We start from the raw sequence: 20,000 nt of genomic DNA, 5'->3' as shown, positions 1-20,000 counted from the left end.
ACGGACAGACAAAGCCGGCACAATAGTTTCCTTTTAAAGAAAACTAAAAACCATAACGCTAAGGAACTAAGTAAAAGGTATAAACATATGACGTTTCAATACAAAAATGGAATTGGCATATAGAATTTAGGCCAAAGGTCATGCGATGGAACCTGAGGTCATTCCGCGCTGAAAATAATGTTGAAAAGTAATTGTTAGGGGAGGGTGCAAAGTAAGACAGACGGTAGAAAATGTGAACGGAGGTATTGTAAAAGGAATTAAATGGGTTGCAGCTAGGGACCGAAAGGACACTGTAAAGAGCCTTAAGTAATGATTACAGTGTACCACGTAAGGTGCACTGACGGCATTACTCCCCTACGGGAAAAACAAAATGAAAAATAATACTGCTCTATAAACATACTGTAATATAATAATATATATATTCTGGCACAAGCATATAAAGACTCGCATCAGGTAAACCTTATTTTTTATGTTTAAAATGGAAGCTGTCAAAAATTATTCAAAAAGGCATGAAGGGAAGGTATAATTTTTGTTTATAAAACTCTATAAATAATTTATCTCTAGTTACCTCTGCAATACTGTTATGGAAGCATCTAAGGCGCCTGAGCATAATGCCTCAGTGTCTTTAGGTGTCAATTAAGAGGATTAGCCTTGACCTCTCAACTGACAGGTGCCTGAAGGTTTGGACTGCAGATTACAAGAACTGTCAGGTCAACTGACAGTTAAACTGAGCCTGTACGGTGGGCCTTAAGCCAATCAGACCACTTATCGTAAGTCTTCACGAAGTTGACTCAGATTTAAACTCATTATATAAAAAGAAGGATTAACAAGTGTATAGCCAAGATTTCAGTAAAGGTGGATTGAGGGGGTCAAGTGCAAAAATATTGATATGAGCAAATTCCGTTATCAGCTGCTTCCAGGATATTATTCACCTATGAATGCAAGAATTCAATTTATTACTCTTAAAACCGAAGCAACAAAGACAATTGGATTAGTCATTTTTCCACATGTATTTTTACTGATAATAAAAAGATCTGTTTCCAGTATATATACTGATTACGAAGAGAAATGGAAGAAATAGAAACAATATACATAGCATCTACAATAATCTATTAAAATGTGTAGAGAATTGCCAATCTCTGTTCGGGTCAAGAATCTCAGTCCAAGAATGAAATGGTTCCTTATGAAAAAGAGTTATTCATCCTACTCCCTTATTATCAGTAGTAGAAACTGATTAAGAATGACAGTCGATAATGACATTACCATGTGTGAATTGTATGAAATCATTCAATACATTAATATGAAGGATTATGGATTTTTTTCAAACTGTTTGAGGCTGGAAAAATTAGAAGGGGACACCAAAAGTATTTCTAAAACACATCGTAAACAAAAGAAAATGATCTATCCAAATTGATCTCATGGCACAAAACTACCTATTGCAACTTCCGCACGTAGCCTCAATAAATCAAGACCAGTCAATACACATTTATTGACCCTCCTCCTTAAATTACGTCGCCAAGGAAGTGTAATTGGAACTTCAACTTGCAAATACCAGATAAAACTTCTCCTCTTGATTGCCACTTCGGGGGGACGTCACCAATGAGCATTTTATAATGGCAAAAATAAACACAATTATCGTACACTAAATGGTGCGATTTTGTCGCATTGTGCCTCCCAGGAGAACTTTTTCTGCAGCAAATGAGCAACAACTCCAAATTACAAACACCAATTGGAGGGAGCTTCCTGACATGCCTTGATGTCAGAGAGAGAGAGAGAGAGAGAGAGAGAGAGAGAGAGAGAGAGAGAGAGAGAGAGAGAGAGAGAGAGGTTAGGAAGGGACAGTTTTAATCTTTCAGTATAGAGATCGGTATAGAGGATGGAAAAATACAAGAGAAAACTCAAAATAAAAGGAATTTGAAATGATAAAATATAAGAGAGAGAGAGAGAGAGAGAGAGAGAGAGAGAGAGAGAGAGAGAGAGAGAGAGAGAGAGGTTGGGAAGGGACAGTTTTAATCTTTCAGTATAGAGGATATAAGGTATAGAGTATGGAAAAATACAAGAGAAAACTCAAAATAAAAGGAATTTGAAATGATAAAATATGAGAGAGAGAGAGAGAGAGAGAGAGAGAGAGAGAGAGAGAGAGAGAGAGGAGGGGGGAGGAGCAGCTTTAATCTTTCAGTATAGAGGATATAAGGTATAAAGTATGAAAAACTACAAAAGAAAACGCAAAACAAAATGATTTTGAAATAATAAAAGTAAGTCGATATGTAAACTTGTTTATGTCTACACATGCAAAGAAATCTGGTTGTCACTTAAAGTGGAGTTAATAAAAAAGTTTCTTAAATCTTATATTTTACAGAAAAATTCACGAAATGCTATGTGCGTTTGACCCATTGTATTCTGTTTGAAATATCCACTATTTTCTCTATCCTTTTTCATTACTTTTGAACTAGCCCCCCTATAGTTCAGTTGGATATAAATGGTATTCTCCTATGTTAGGCCCACTCCTCAAGAATCATTGACAAGCACACTCCTTAAGAATAAATGAAAAGAAATTCATAAAAGATAATAAACGGAAGACGAAAGAAAAATCACTGATAGTGGTTACAGTTATTTTGGTGAGCATTACGAGAAACTAAACTACAAGCATCCCTCTAAATGAATAAAAATGGATTTCTATCAACAAAGATAAAATTCTCATCTATAAGTACTACTCTGAGTCTCTGATATGTAAAACAACAATTTAACATAACTTTGAATATTTGCTAAAGATATCACTGAACACGAAGAATATTTAACTGAGCCCAATATCATTCCAGTAACATACGGTATATGTAAACATTACAAACAAGAAAAGTATAGACTATCTTGCTAAAAAACTCGTTTACGCTTTTGGAAAACCTACACAAAAGTCTCACGCTTCCTTCGTTGCAGGCGCCACTCTGGTCTTCGAGGTGGAGCTCATCCAGATCCCAGACAAGGCCCTTTTGGGAAGCGAGGAACCCGAGAGGAGACCACGACCGGATCCCGACGCGGCCAGGCCCGAAGACATCAAGGAGCTGGTCAAGCAGACGCTGGTCAGGCCTCAGTCCTGTTCGCAGGTGGCCAAGGTCGGAGACAGCGTCTCCGTCCACTACATGGGACAGCTGACGAATCTCAAGACCTTCGATTCCAGGTAATTCTGTTGCACGGATCTCTTCCATTTTTTTTTTCAGTGATACAGATGCATGCCGGTGCCTTTACTAGTTAATGACAGTTTTCCTCCTAAATATAAAATAACACTCAAATATAAAATAACGCTCAACTTCATATAGTACGTTTAGCAGTTGTTGGGCGTGGTTAGTGACTGGATGGATAACTAGAAAGGCCAGACGTTGTTGGCATAGAAAAACCTCCCTGATCATCAATAAGGATTTGGGTATGGATATATCAGTCAAGCAAAATACCCTGCTGAAAAAACAGAAGGTAATATATATATATATATATATATATATTGATATATATATATATATATATATATATATATATATATGGTATATATCTCTATACATATATATATGTATATATATCTATATACACACATATATATATATATATATATATATCTATATATATATGATATATATATATATATATATATATATATATATATATATATACATATAGGCAACTGAGATAGCTGCCCGTTTCGCAGCTCTTGTTGTTGACAGTTGACAGATCTGTCAATGAGCTGATGCAGCTCGTGACACAGCAAAGTTCTTCGCATTGTGGAACGGGGAAAGTTACACAAGTCAACAGAGTTGAGACCCAGAACTATTGTATGAAGCAATCGTAAATGACATGAGGTAATTAAGGTGTACTGCTACAGAGATGCAAACCCACGAATTAATTTTGCCTTCCAAAATGCTAGTGTCACAAATGTCACCTCTCTCATGAGACAATCTGACATTAGACACAAGAATGTTTAGCTTCCCTTACGACTTAGGCCATATTGCCAATTAGAAAGTACAAGATTCTAAGCTCCTAACGCAGTGATAATGTTAACTAAGTGGCAAAAACAGCACATGAAAAAACTTGAAGAGTTAACAGACATACAATTGAAATAAATAGGCTAACCAGGCAAAAAAAAAGATGAATTTCATAAGGAAAAGATATCCTGACGGACCCACAAGAGAGAGAGAGAGAGAGAGAGAGAGAGAGAGAGAGAGAGAGAGACTTCGGTGCATTAATGCCTATCATCTAAAGATATTTCAACGTTAACAAACAATGGCAGTTTGATAAAGAGTCCGTGGTTGTAAAATCTTTACAAACTAAAAAACTGTACACACAAACACACACATATGTATATATATATATATATATATATATATAGTATATATAATATTATATATATATCATATATAAATTATATATATATATATATAGTATAATATATATATATATAATACATAATATAGATATATATATATTTAAGTTAATATATCTATATATAGATATATATTATAATAATTATACATAATTATATATATATAAATATATAATTATATTATATTATATTATTATTATATATTAAGTATATATATATATATATATATCATCTCCCATATCTTAACAAGAATGTAAATGACTAAATTAAATAGTTACAGGCAAATGAAGGCAAATAGTAGCGTAGCCACCCGTGAGACAAAATAACATGCCAGCAATTTGAACCAAAAATACTTTCGACAACGTTATCTTCATTTTTTCTTTCTTTTCCAGCCTGTCAAGAGACGAACCTTTCGTCTTCACACTGGGTGAGGGGCAGGTCATACCCGGCTGGGACCAAGGAATAGTGGGCATGTGTGTTGGAGAGAGCCGTCGGCTGATCATCCCTCCTGACTTGGCTTACGGTGCGTCAGGTGTTGGCGATGTCATCCCACCAAGTAAGTAATCAGGAACTTGGCCCATTATTATTATTATTATTATTATTATTATTATTATTATTATTATTATTAAGAGAAAACTCATAATCACATGAGTCAATAAAATGGAAAAGTAAATCCACAAAAGTGTGTCTGTTTGATTTTGTATGTTAAATTACAAAATTAAACAGACACACTATTGTGGATTTACTTTTCCATGATTAAAATTATTATTATTAACGATTTTATCTCTCTCTCTCTCTCTCTCTCTCTCTCTCCTCTCTCTCTCTCTCTCTCTCTCTCTCTCATATTTTCTAAATATGTAAACATTCATACAAAACAAGCCTGAAAGGCCATAACTTATAAGCAGGCTTAAACAGAACAGGATGCCCAACTTGTAAAAAAAATGAGATAAATGACTGAACAACTCGAAAAAAATCAAGACAGAAATGCATGATTGTTGATAAATGTTGATAAATGAATACATACATACATACCTACATAGATAAAATATACATATGGATATTATATATATCTGTATATGTTATATGTCTATATACAATACATGTGTGTCTTAATTTTAGGTTAAACAAAATCAACTGGAGCACCCAACGGTATAAAAAGAACGAAATATCTAAGGAAGCTTTTGTCTTTTGTATATATCTTAAAAGTTTGGCATCATTAACCAAAGAACGACTGCATTCACTGTCTGTCCATTTGGCCTAAAACATTTTCATGTCCCTGAAATATCGGATTAGTGGAATTCTCCTTTATTCCTTATTCTTTTCCTTTCAGATGCAGTTCTGATTTTCTCAGTGCAGCTTCTCAAGATCAACTGATGAGGACAGACCAATCGGAAGCGGCTTTTTCAAACGTCTCCTAAGGATCTCTGCGTGGCCTGGTTTTTTAACCTCAATTACTTTTAGCTTGTTCTTTGTTGTCATTGTAATTTGTTAGTTGTGTTTTTTTATACATTATGAAGTTTCAATAAAGCAGGAAAATGATTCGTGTTTCTTTTGGGAATCTTGATAACTTTGTCAAATGTATGAAAACGTTATATGGTTGCTAAGGTTAAACAGGTGGCTATTTATCATAGATTTGTCACTTATACATAATATGTATTACATATATGACGTATCATATGATATTTTTATACTCGCAAATACTAAGACATAAATACCCCTTAATATCATGATCAATTTATATTGGGAATACCTTACACAATGGAATTAAATTTGATAACATCTATTACAAACCGAAAACCATAATGGTTCCCCTAATTATATATAATACCAACACACACACACACACACACACACACATATATATATATATTATATATATATATGTGTGTGTGTGTGTGTGTGTTGTTCGCACGACCGTGAGGGTACGCGTATACAAATTTGCATAAACATTACATTTCTCGTTTTACCAAAGTCTGTAAGACTTGTGTAATTCCTTAAATACAAGAAGTCTCCCCCCATCCCCGACCTCGCACTTCAAACCAAACAATGCCGAATATTACTCAGGTTAACGTAGGAAATTAAGTTGAATGAAGAGCATAATCCGAGAGTCTCATGGTAAGAAACTTAGTTTTCAAAAAAGCAAGTCTGCCATTTCCTCTTGGAGAGGATGACGGTATCAGTGTGTGCTAAGTGTGCTCGCTAAGAGGAGAATTGGACATACTTATAAAGCTGCTTGCAGGATTCAGAACTTTCATCACGGAAAGGATAATTAAATCATTAGAAAAAAATGTCAAAAAACACTTGCAAATAAAAATAAACAATCGCAAAACTAAATGAACAAAGTAATCTTTATACAATGAAACGAAAGGTGCATATAAATATGTTTTGGGTAACCAAGATAGTTTCACTGGCAATAAACTCAACTTCTAGACGCCGATGTCCTGTCCTGGGAGAACCTCGAACACTACTGGCCAGAATGAAGCTACATTGGTCCGAGATTCTGGACGGTACTTAATGTTCATCGTGTCAAAAGTTGCCGTTTCGACATTCTCTTATATTGCCATAATTTTTTTACGATATAGATACTATACATACACACACACACACACACACACACATATATATATACATATACAAATGCGATAAACTAACAGAATACAGTTAAAGAATGAGTGATGATATTGACCATTCAAGCTCAAGTACAAGCGACCATTGAAGTATATTATGGGGTATAAACTAGGATAAGTATTTATATTCATACTCTGCACGTAAGACAATGAAGAAAAGAACAAAAAGAAAACAAAGTCTAATTTTGGACAATGCTGTATTTCATTCTACGGGCTGTAGAAAGACATAAAAAAAAAAAACTGTAACCCGGCCATTGTATGAAATACGGATGCTGACTCTGTGCGGACCGAACAGAACTCATGAAGCAGAGACAATGGACGACCCTTCTACGGGCTGCTCTATGAGCAAGAGCCCGTGCTGGCATAAGGCCAGCTTAATAAAAAAAACAACAGGACGACCGGAAATTCCCCCTTGAAATGCAGCTGACGGATGACCACGAGGAGGTAATTTTCCGAAAATTGTTTGAATTCCAGTTACTATTATTGGGTAGAACATCATTACCATTTCTGGCAATTTTGTCTATGAGATGAATGATCCGGGATGCTGATCACATTCAGACGAGGAAGCAAAGTTCTAAGAATGTCTAAGAAAAGCCTTGAAGCTGGTGGCATCAATATCATCTTTACAGACAAAAGTAGACTTTCTGACACTTCCTAGCACACTGGAAACACTGACTAGACTATGTCTAAGCATAGCGGTTTGACTCTACATGAAAAGATCGATTAGGATCAGAGATAGAAAAAAGGGGCGGGGGGCGGGGGGAAGGTCAAATACTTAGAATTATTGAGCAGAATGTTGACGAGGCGGAGTACTTAACGACATCGGATACCTAATTAAGTATTGGTTGCATCCAAGTTCAAAGTGTATCAACAATACAACCTAACAGTCCAACCTGGATCTCTGTTATTGTCAATAGGCACTGTATTTGTCTTCATGAGAGTGCAAGTAAAAGAAGGAAAGAGTTGAATATATGCATGTCTGGTTTTCGAGACCGAAAACTTGATGAGTAATAAAACCTTGGAACAATAAAGTATATATCTAGCCATTATAGCAATCGACATGATAGGTGTAAGATCAATGTAAGTTCAACTCCAAGTTCAACTTTCACATGAAGTTGATAAGGTAATTAAAAAGAATTTCAGGGTTAACCAAGCTAATGAAGCACTCAAACAAACTTGAATTTTTACGGGTCATACAAGATGCCATCAGAAGTACCTAATGACTTTAATTGCTCACTACGCATTGATAACTGAACAATGTCTAGGTTCAAGTTACTCGTAAAAGAGCTTCAAGATGACAAAAACAGTAGCCAACAGGTGATATATATAGGTCTAACGGACGCATCAAGTATTTTGAAGTTAAAACAAAAATACTTAAAGAGAGCACCCATGATAACGATTGTTATAGTTCTGAAATATTAACTAAGTTTCTTTTTTTAAACTAAAAACACCTTCCACCGAAAATGACGGAGTTCAATGATTTTAGTGAAAAGTACCCGAGACATCAGAAAAATAAGTCAGAAATACCCTATGAATCTTTATCTCAGCTATCATGATCTTTCAAGGTTCCTGAAACAAAAAACGGATTGGAAGAGAAGTGACTCAAAATAGCAAGTATTAGGGAGAACTTTAACCAAAGTCTGTCACCCCAAAACCTTTGTTGACTGACTTGATTTTTCGTCATTAAAAGCTTAATGTCCCTGAGAACGAACATAAGCATGTCATACGATCAGTGCTCCTCTCCTACGTGAGACCTGGGTATGAGAGACATAGGATACTGATGACACACCAAGTATACATCTGCATTCCTCCAAATGCCCCATCCGTGCCTCTCATGGCAAGAAAGGTCGTGCGCCAGAGCAAATCTATCAAGACCTGAGGGTAATCTTAACAAGAGACCACCAAAGTTAAAAGGGGAGCTATTATACTTCTGGATGTTAAACTTAGCTTGCTTGGCATGGTCGTTAACAGACTGCCAATCCAAATCGAATTTTATCCGAAACTTGAATTTTTACTGGGATGTGACAAGGAGTAACTTCTGTTAAAGTGGAATTATCATCATGGCTGACATTTACTCAAGACATGCTGAAGGTTGTACAAGTTTGTTATGCGATTTTGTCCATTCCAGACAGATTTTTTTCCATGATTGTGTCAAGAACTGATAAAAATGAGAAGCCAATCAAAAAGCGCAAAGGCTTCTTTAATGACATGATATTGAAGTAACCTAGACAAGATATCGACAACTGGTAACAATGATTGATTAAATTTTATGAATTGAAACATCTGCCAGAAGACGATTGCTGTGTTAAACATAATAAACGATCGAATAAAAAAGTTCCTTTCCTGCATGTATCAATTCACTCAGAAAAGAAAGTGTACTCATTTGCACCACGAAAGTTTTTGTTTCTTTTACGTTCTGTCGTTATTTAAGCAAAAGGATCAGTTCGCATGGGAACAAAAACTACATAAAGGCATTTCGAATCCTTTAAAACAAGCAATGACGAAAAGGAAGGTCAAAAACCTCAAATTATACCCTTTTTAAGCATAGGTTTTATTCCTTCTCTTCTTCCGCTTCACCCCTCATCCCTTTTTCTAGATCGTGGGTGAGAAAATAAGAAGACAAAAGATGGAGAAAAAGAATGTAAGGGGATATCGAGTACCCTTTTGGCCCTCTCCGTAATACCCACCCCTGTTCCCCCCACTTCCAGTAACAGACAGATGATGGTGGAGGGGGTAGGAATTAGAGGGGGAGGGGGTAGGAGAAAGGGAGGGGAGGGCAGGAGATCCCGTCGGAGGCCATCCATCCCAGCGACCCGCCAACCCGGCCTTATTTATTCCTGATATGATTAGCAAGTTAGTTAATTAATGTGTTTTGGGCTGCGGCGGCATCGTGTCCCTGTAATAGGCGAGTGGGGCTCCCCGTCTTTTCATATCTCCTCCTTAAATGAAGGATTAAAATCTATTAAACTCAAACTTCTGAACGAGCGTAGGCAAAGTTCCAACCTCTCCTGCCCTCGCTCTTTATAGCGGCTCGGTTCGCCGCCTTGCCCCGGCCTGGCGGTTCTGACTGAACCCCAGTGACGTTGACGGACCGCCGCGGTGGCCAACGAGCGGTTCAACCGCCGCCGGTCCTTGCGGGATAACACCGGCAGCATACGGCGGTTCGCTTTAGCGGGGTTTGGCGCCATTTTGCCCCGGATCACATCTAAACCACTTGTCCCGATGCGGGAATGATAAGTAACAAGCTTCAATCTCTCTTCCCCGGGCAAAAGTTTTCATATTAATTCTCTTTAATTAAGCTTCAAGAAGTGGCCTAGGTGAATAATGTCCCGCAAATCCGTGTAACTTTCTTAATCTACTTTGCGAGGGAAAACTTCGAGATTTTTCTTAATAATTGGTTTTGAGAGAGAGAGAGAGAGAGAGAGAGAGAGAGAGAGAGAGAGAGAGAGAGAGAGAGAGAGTTAAAAAAGGGGGGAGAGAAAGAGCGAGGAGGAGATTGTCACCGTTAGAAAACCTAGATGTCATACTGATAACTTTGAGCAAAGTTTGTAATTATTTGTAACCTGGTGGAAGATTTTCAGGATCACGTCAATGAAATATGAGGATAGGCGAAGTCATCCCGGCGCTTCCAACTTTATACGAGAGAAAATCGAAAGATAGGAAGGATTTTTTCTTCTCTTTCTCTCCTTCTCTCTCTCTCTCTCTTAATTCAGCTCCTCTCGCTTTTGTGTTCGTCTTTCCCATCATCATTTTCCTTCTTCCAACGGAAGTTATTTTTTTTTTTGTCACGTCTTGGATCGTTTTTATTTTTTTTAATTTAATTTCATTCCTAGGGATAAAAAAGGTTTAGTCATATACAGTACACGTATTTCATTTTCATACATAATAACAATAACACGCACTGATACCGTATGTATGGGCAAAAACAATAATGAAAGCAGCACACATATGTATACCTACTATAATATATATTATATTATATATATATACTATATTATATATACTATAGGTGTTATACGGGATATATATATTATAATATATATTTATGCACACATTCATTGCTCACACTATCGGAGACCTAGATTTGACGCTCAAGTTCCAACATTAATGTGGAATTTGAAAATTACGGAATCTTCTATAATAATAAAATCCTAGTGGGTCTTGTCTGTCCTTTCTCCTCCTGCAAATCTGTTTGTGGGGGAGGGGTTGGTAGAGGATGGGGAGGGTAGGGGTGGCAGCAGCGCCGGGTTCCAGCACACAAAGCGCGCTCCAACAAGCTCATACTGTAATATTTTCCTGGTGAAACCATTTCAATAGGCGGAATTACCCGAAGTATGTGAAAAACTAATATGCAGTATATTAAAAAAACATGCATCCATAATCTATATATATCTACACACAGACACACACACACACACACACACACACACATATATATATATATATATATATATATATATATATCTATATATAATATTATATATATATATACATGTAGAATCTACTGGTCACTTTTTTACCAGATACATATGCAATTGTAATAGCCACAATGCCCTCTTAACTTCTTGAATTCTTTGCTCTTTTTGTTTGGATACGCTTGTCAATACAAAGCCTGAAGATCCAAGTTCAAGGAAATTTAAAGAAGAAGTTGTGATGTCCAGTCCTGGGAAACGAACCCAGGTACAATAATCACAAAGAGGTCAGGTCGGCAGCGCGACCTCTTTGTGATTATTGGACCTGGGTTCGTTTCCCAGGACTGGACATCACAATTTCTTCTTCAAATTTCCTTGAACTTGGATCTTCAGGCTTTGTAGTGATAAGTGTATCCAAAAACAGAGCAAAGAATTCAAGAAGTTAAGAGGGCATTGTGGCTTATATATTATATGTACTGTGGGATTTATCGAAATAGTTTGCAATTTCATGCGATACGGATAATTTTCGAATGAAATATGATATTAGCCCAGAGGCTAAACACTGGGACCTATAAGGTCATTCAGAGCTGAAAGGGCACTTGAGCGTAAAGAGGGTTTTACGGTTAACAGGAGGAAAACCTCGCAGTTGCACTAAGAAACAATAGTTAGGAGAGGGTGGGAAGAAAGTTGGAAAACAGAGAATATGAATGGAGGCACAGTCGAAAGAATGAAAGGGGTTGCAGCTAGGGACCAAAGGGACACTGCAAAGAAACTTAAGTTCACCGCGTTACGCGCACTGATGGTACTAACCGCCAGCGGGAGATAATATACGAAGTTAGTCTAAATCTCACTTTTAAAAAAAATTTCTGACGATGTTTAAATTGAAGATAAAATTAATGAAGGTTACCTTAATCAGGATAACGTTTTCTTAGCGTTGGTACTTAACAATTTTCTTGAAAAAAAAACCCGCACATGCTAATAGATATCTTATTATGAAACCATACTGTCATTTGTATCATGCTCACCGTCGATTAATTATTCTCTGCTCTTGTTCGATTAAAAACCGATAGTGACTTGTTCTAATCTACTGCTGAAACTTCTATCACAAAAGTTGACTTCGTCCAGTTTTGACTGTTGACCTCATTACTGCTTGTAACAAAGGTACCTATTAATTTACTTATTTATTTTTTAATTAATTTATTCATCTTTTGCATGTTGAAGAGACCGCAAAGACCAAAGCAGTTCAAATCTAACGGGGCTGCTATAGCCTGCATGGAATAAAGCATGAGGTCATTGAGAGCTGCAACATATTTTGAGATTTGGGACGCGCATAAGAAGGAACGCATAAAGTTCTATATAATAATGAAATCAAATGAGATGAAAGTCCTTTAAAACCAGACAACTTCCCGATCAATTTCCAGTGATCGTGAAATGTTTTTGCTTGTCACGTGACCAAATAGATATTTTACCTTTAGGTTTAAAACTTACGAATTTAATCTTGTGTGCAAAACATTTTGAAGGGTGGAACTTTAAACTGCATTGAAGGTGAGAAGTCCTCTAACATATGACAATAGCAAGAACTGGTGTATTTAAATGAAAACGCCATACAAGTTAAAAAAAAACCTAAAGATGACATAAGTCAAGACTCGGTAAATTATTGCCAAAGGATTACATTACGACATTCAGAAAATAAACGGAAGACATCTCTTATACATAACTCAAATAAGCAACGTTAAATAAGCCCTCCCTCAGTGAAACACATGAATTCAATTACTCAACTTATTTATGTTTTATACAGCAACAAGTGGACGCGTTTTCGTTATATTTTTCTTTTGCGAAATACATACAATTTGCAAAGTCGCATACATATGTGCATCCCCGAAAATATAATTGATACGTGTGTGTGAAAGTAACTGAAACTTGTGGGATTAAGGCACGGATGAGATGTTAGATAACGATGGCCTACATATTCAGGAAGTGAGAACAATCTTACCGACTGAGGATGCACCAACACGGTCGGTCTGCGTCAGTTCAGGAACGATTGTGAAATCTGCGGGAAATTCCGCACAAGCATTTCCTTCTGCATTCATAAAACGATGTCAAGTAATACAGATATCATTATTATAATTATTATTTGAACACAATCGTCTGCAGAGAACATGTTTTTACCACAAGAGAAAATATAACAACAGATATTGCATACTCATCTTATGTTGCACAGACTGGAACAATTCCAGTTTCAGTTAACTACATCTATCATGACGCAAGAACAGTTCATTTTTCAGAAACTTTGCATGAAATTAAAATCTCTTCATGAAACACTCGTTCAAAGTGGCATTATACCCTACAGGTTCATCTTACTAAGTTTTCTTCATCCAATTTCCTTATGATATTCAAGATTCTGCAGTTGGGTGTTCCTTCAGCTGCCCTCCAATTCAGAGGCTAGGAAGTCCACTACTCATTCTATACATTTACACCAACAATTCACATACGTTACCTTCTCTCTTTTTCGCTCTTACCTCAACCGAAGAGGATTCAATTTTTTTTTTTTTTTTTTGTCATTCAGAGAGAAACTACGCCTCGTGCATCCCCAGGTAAGCATAAAGAGCTCGCATGCGTGTTATCACCAACAAAGAAAAACATATTCAATGCAAAAAACTAATAATACCAATCTTTCCGCCTGTGCCTTAGAGTGCAATAACGATCAACTTTCTCCAAGACCTCTTACCGAAGCATAATCACTCATTCCTTCGCTCGTAACGGTTTTCTAAGGTCATGGGAAAATGCGGACCCAAGAAGAAGCTTTCAGATGATTACAGATGTAAAAACCTAACCGAAATAATACCTATAATTGGGGGGAAGGGGTGGAATGAGGGTGTGGGGGTGCTAGAGGGGGTGGGGGAGTGAGGGTGAGGGTGGCTAACAAGTCTTGACACGAGAAAGAAAATAATTATTGCACTACAGACTTGATAACATATCTTTGCACTTGACTGTTCGATAACCTGATTCCTGATTCTGGGCTGTATAATAGAACTTCCGGCTCCCTGGATCTATACGAGTTCATTTTTCAGTTAACTAATATTTACCGACATTTCCTTATCATATTTTTACAAATAGAGATAAAGTCAGCGTAAACACATGAAATTTATGTGTATACACACACATACACACACACACACACACACACACACACATATATATATATATATATATATATATATATATATATATATATATATATATATCTTCTTCCTCCCAGCTGGCTCCCATTTTCATATGGGATCACCGTTTTGGATGAGCCGTTTCCATCTATTTCTATCCTGCGCTTCTGCCTCATCAACTCCCTTCTCATGTAAGTCTCTTCTCACACAGTCCTCCCATCTCTTTCTTGGTCTCCCTCTTCTTCTTCTTCCTTGAACCTCCATCCCCATAGTATGTCTCCCAGCGTGGTCCTCATCTCTCCTCAACAGGTGTCCATATATATATATATATATATATATATATATATATATATATAATATATAGATAATGTATATACTATATAGGTACATATATAATACATAAGTGTGTTTATCTGAAAGTGTAAACAAATTGCTTTCTTTCACCGTTATATCAATCATATTTTTCAAACAAACTGTATCAAACAAAACTGTATCGCATAGAAGTAATATATAAGTATATATATATTTATATATCTTTATATATACGTATATATATATATATATATATATATATATATATATATATATACGTATATATATATATATATATATATATATATATATATATATATATATATATTGTGCGTGAGATTTTTGCAAAGGTTCATTTAGTGCTTAACATCAAAATAATATATTTTACTTTCTCTGTGAATGTTAAATTCTATAACAATCATATGATTATATTTATTCCAAACATCTACCACGGGTTCATTCGTTGTAATTCAATAGCAATGAAGTTTTAGTTAATACTTTTCTTTAGTACTTCAAATTTCTAATAAGGAGTTTATTGTAGGCAGAAATATTATCATCAATTCTAACATTAACATCAATATGGCCAACCTTCTCCACTTCTCTCTCGTAGTAGCCATCTTGCTTGGTGAGACGTACCCGCGTGAAGTCACAATAATCAACAGATATCACAAGTTTAACATACGACTAGAATTTGAGAAATATCTAGAAGTGTTCGTGAACTATCGGTGATAAGATTAGTGTGAAAATAGTAGGATAAAGCGTCTTCTAAGTTAGTTTATCAAGTGTAATACTATAAATCAGAACAAAAGATGGTCAAAGTAAGTTCCAACTGCGGGAAAAGGTGGCGTAATTTGGCGTGTTTAGCAGATTCGCAATACGATGAGGTAGCAGGAAGGGAACTGGCATTTCTCATCTATGAAATCAGCAACAGTCCTAACCAAAAAGATACAAAAGCATTCATAGATATATTAGAAGGATATAATCCTTCAAACTGGAACAAATCTAATGAAAACATCTTGAAAATAATTGAAGAAGTTCCAAATAAAATCCAAGTGGTCAAGAGACTCATAAAGAAAATATACATAAACCAACATATTCCGACAAAGAAAATGAATAAGGTGAATCTTGTGAATATCCTAATTGATGCATTGGAAACAAAAGAATGCCAAAAGCATGCAACTGTGTAAGGTTTGGTATAGCATAGTCAATCCACAAAACCTAATCAGAAAATGTGCTGCATGCAACATTCCGACCCATCCACAGTGTGCTGAGGTAATACAAGATTTGAGAAAAGATACAAGAATTTTTTGTTCAACATGTCTATCATGGATAGACAATGTTATTAAATCAAGATTGAATGTACAAATAGTTGAGAATGAGAAGAAGAAAGGAAGAGAAGAAGAAGATAGAAGAAGAAGAGGAAAACGGAAGAGAAGTAAACAAAAATGAAATGACAGAAAAAAATAAGGAAAACAAAGAACAAGATAAAAGTATGGATGCAGAGATACTCATTGATACTACATATGAGGGCAATAAAGCAGCATACCTACGAAGAAATAAATTACGATATGACAACAGAAAAGCAAATCCCGAAGAGGCTCTACCCAGATCTATACAATGACGGGAAAGAGGAAAAAATAGACAAGAAAGACAAAATCTGCAACCTTTTGAAAAGAGGGAATTGCAGATTTGGAGAAAGATGTTACTACAAACATCCTAAGATATGTCAAAACTATGAAATATATGGTAAATGTGCATACTTAGATGGATATGGGGATGATTGCAGAGATCTGCATCCAAAAATATGTAAAAACCTAAAAGAAGGAAAAGGATGTAAGTTCGACAAAAAATGCAAATATATGCACCCTGTAGCCATGAATCATAATCAAATAAATAACCAACCAAGTAATAAAATCCAAAATAAGAAAGAAACAAATAAAGAGAGAAATCAAGAATATCAGGTAAAAGAGAAAAGCAAACCACCAATGAGATATGCAGAGGTGTCAGCAAAAAATTTCAAAGCATCAGCTCCGAAATTCTACTCAAGAGATAATAACTGTATTTATTATGCAAGAGGATATTGCAGAGAAACGAGAAATTGCAGATTCAGACACAAAATTAATAATTATGATGAAGGAAGATCAAATATTATGGAAAAGTTGGATTTTTTAATGTCAGAATTTCTGGAAATGAAAAAAGAACAACATACCAGAACAGGAAAGAGACATGGGAAAATCCTTATTACTATCAGTATTAAATGAAGGAGAAAAACACGCAAACCATCATAGTGATGAATGCGCAGGGTTTAGTTACGAGTAACTCAAAAAGAAAAATAGAGTACTTAGAAGAACTAACCCAAAAATGAAAAGAAAATAGATATAATGAATATAAGTGAAAACCTGGTATTCCCAAGAGACTGGGAATGATGATCAAATAAAAGGGTTCCAAACTTATAGATCAGATAGAAAAAATAGGAATCAAGGGGGAACCGCAATATATGGGAAAGACAAAAAAACAAGGAAAAATATATGAGAAATATAGTAACTCAGAATGTGAACTAATAGCGGTAGAATTTGAATCTGAAAAATTGATGAAACATAGTAATATATAGACTCCTAATACTAAAGAGTTTGACTTAATAATTGAAAAATTGGATGATATATGTAGAAATCACAAGGACTGGACTATTCTCCTATCTGGTGACTTCAACTTTCCTTTCGTAGAATGGAAAGAACGAATAGGAGATTGTGGTTGTACTTATACATATAAAAAAGAGAGTAATAGTAGTGCAGAAGATAAGAGGCAATTTGAAAAGCTATTAGATATGCTACTAGAATACAACATTCAACAAATAAATCACCTGCCAACAAGAAAGGAAAATACTTTAGACCTAGTATTTGTGAACGAGATGAATTATGTTAAAGAAATAATAGTTTATAATGCGAGTATTTCAGACCATAATGTCATAGAATTAACAGTTCATTCCAAAGCAAGTGAAAATAGAGATAAGCAAGAAATGAAAAAGTGGGAAGGATATGGAAAATACAACTTCTACAGTAAAAAATATAAAATGGTCAGAAATTAATGAAGAATTAAACAAAGATTGGGATAACATTTTCGTAAGTGATGACATAAGGGTAAATACGGAGATATTATATAAAATATTGGAGATAATAGTGGAAAAATATATACCGAAGAAGAAAAGTAAACATCATTCATGCATACCAAGAGACAGAAGGATCTTGTTCCAGAAAATCAGAAAGTGGAAAAAAGGTCTTGCAAAAGAAAAAAAAAATGCATGGAAAGTTATAGAACTAAAAAGTAAGATAGAAAATGCAGAACAAAAGATTATACAATCAAAAGAAAATGAAAAACGGGACTTGGAAGAAAAAAACCCTATTAAATATCAAGCAAAACCCCAAACTATTATACTCATATGCGAAGAAGATGAATAAAAGAAGAATAGAAATAGGCCCTCTGAGAATTGAAGGGAGATTAACGAATGAAAAAAGGAAATTTGCAACATACTGGCAGAACGATATAAGAGAGAATTCACCCCTAGAATAGATAATGAAGATAATGATATAGAAGTAAGGGATGAAAAATAGTGAATATTTAGCTGACATAGATATTAATGAAGCTGATATTGTGCAGGCTATTAATGAAATTAAAAATGGAGCTGCTGCAGGGCCTGATGGAATTCCTGCTATTTTGTTAAAGAAAGTAGTTCATTCTATCGCAAAGCCACTTGCAATATTATTAAGACAAAGTGTAGATACAGGCAAGATATATGATGAGCACAAATTAGCATATATTACCCCTACTTTCAAAAGTGGATCAAGACTAGAGGCAAGTAATTATAGGCCTGTGAGTCTAACATCACATATTATGAAAGTGTATGAAAGGGTAATGAAGAAAAATATTATGAAACATTTATAAAAAATAATTTGTTTAATAAAGGAACAACATGGTTTCGTACCCGGAAAAAGTACACAAACCCAACTGTTAGTCCACCGTGAAAACATATTCAAAAATATGAAAAGCGGAAATGAAACAGATGTGGTTTATTTAGACTTTGCAAAAGCTTTTGATAAAGTAGACCATAATATATTAGCGAAGAAAATTAGAAAACACAATATCGTGGATAAAGTAGGAAGATGGTTAAAAGAATTTTTACACAACAGAAACAGATAGTTATTGCAAACGACGAGAAATCGGATGAAGCCAAGGTAATATCCGGTGTGCCGCAAGGTACGGTGTTAGCTGCAATACTGTTTGTTATTATGATTGAAGACATAGACAATAATGTTAAGGATTCGGTAGTGAGTAGTTTCGCAGATGACACAAGAATAAGTAGAGAAATTACTTGTGATGAAGATAGGAACGCTCTACAAAGAGACCTTAACAAAGTATATGATTGGGCAGAGGTAAATAGGATGGTATTTAACTCTGATAAATTTGAATCAATAAATTATGGAGACAGAAAGAAAGCTATATGCATATAAGGGACCTAATAATGAGACCATCACAAATAAGGAAGCAGTTAAAGACCTTGGTGTGATGATGAATAGGAACATGTTATGCAATGATCAAATAGCAACTCTGTTGGCAAAATGTAAAGCAAAAATGGGAATGTTGTTACGGCACTTCAAAACAAGAAAAGCTGAACACATGATTATGCTTTATAAAACATATGTTCGTAGTCCACTTGAATATTGCAATATGATATGGTACCCACACTATCAAAAGGATATTGCACAAATAGAGAGTGTACAAAGGTCCTTTACAGCTAGAATAGAAGAAGTTAAGGACCTAGACTACTGGGAAAGACTACAATTCCTAAAATTATATTGTCTCGAGAAGGAAAAGGAAGAAGGAACGCTACATGATAATTCAGGCATGGAAACAGATAGAAGGAATAGCAGAAAATATCATGGAACTAAAAATATCAGAAAGAGCAGCAGAGGTAGATTAATAGTGCCCAAAACCTATACCAGGAAAAATAAGGAAAGCACACAGGACATTAATCCACTACGCACCAGCATCGATAATGCAGCGTCTATTCAATGCGTTGCCAGCTCATCTGAGGAATATATCAGGAGTGAACGTAGATGTGTTTAAG

General features: G+C 35.4%; 2 protein-coding genes across 3 annotated transcripts in view; one reads left to right on the top strand and one right to left on the bottom strand.

Annotated features, from left to right (window-relative positions):
- The window catches only part of LOC135217010 (peptidyl-prolyl cis-trans isomerase FKBP9-like), a 14,806-nt gene extending 8,901 nt beyond the window's left edge, over positions 1-5,905 (top strand). Inside the window, exons 4-6 of the mRNA XM_064252577.1 lie at positions 2,935-3,175; positions 4,759-4,922; positions 5,697-5,905. Of these exons, the coding sequence (XP_064108647.1) occupies positions 2,935-3,175; positions 4,759-4,922; positions 5,697-5,740 (449 nt within the window). The 3' untranslated portion in view covers positions 5,741-5,905. The remainder of the gene's footprint in view (positions 1-2,934; positions 3,176-4,758; positions 4,923-5,696) is intronic.
- The window catches only part of LOC135217526 (thioredoxin domain-containing protein 15-like), a 245,586-nt gene that overhangs the window by 98,235 nt on the left and 127,351 nt on the right, over positions 1-20,000 (bottom strand). The gene's annotated exons all lie outside the window — the stretch shown is intronic.

The sequence above is a fragment of the Macrobrachium nipponense genome, chromosome 7 (assembly GCF_015104395.2).
Source record: "Macrobrachium nipponense isolate FS-2020 chromosome 7, ASM1510439v2, whole genome shotgun sequence".
In the NCBI taxonomy this organism is placed as follows: domain Eukaryota; kingdom Metazoa; phylum Arthropoda; class Malacostraca; order Decapoda; family Palaemonidae; genus Macrobrachium; species Macrobrachium nipponense.
The sequence above is the reverse complement of the archived record's forward strand: the minus strand, read 5'-3'. Positions and strand labels throughout refer to the sequence as shown.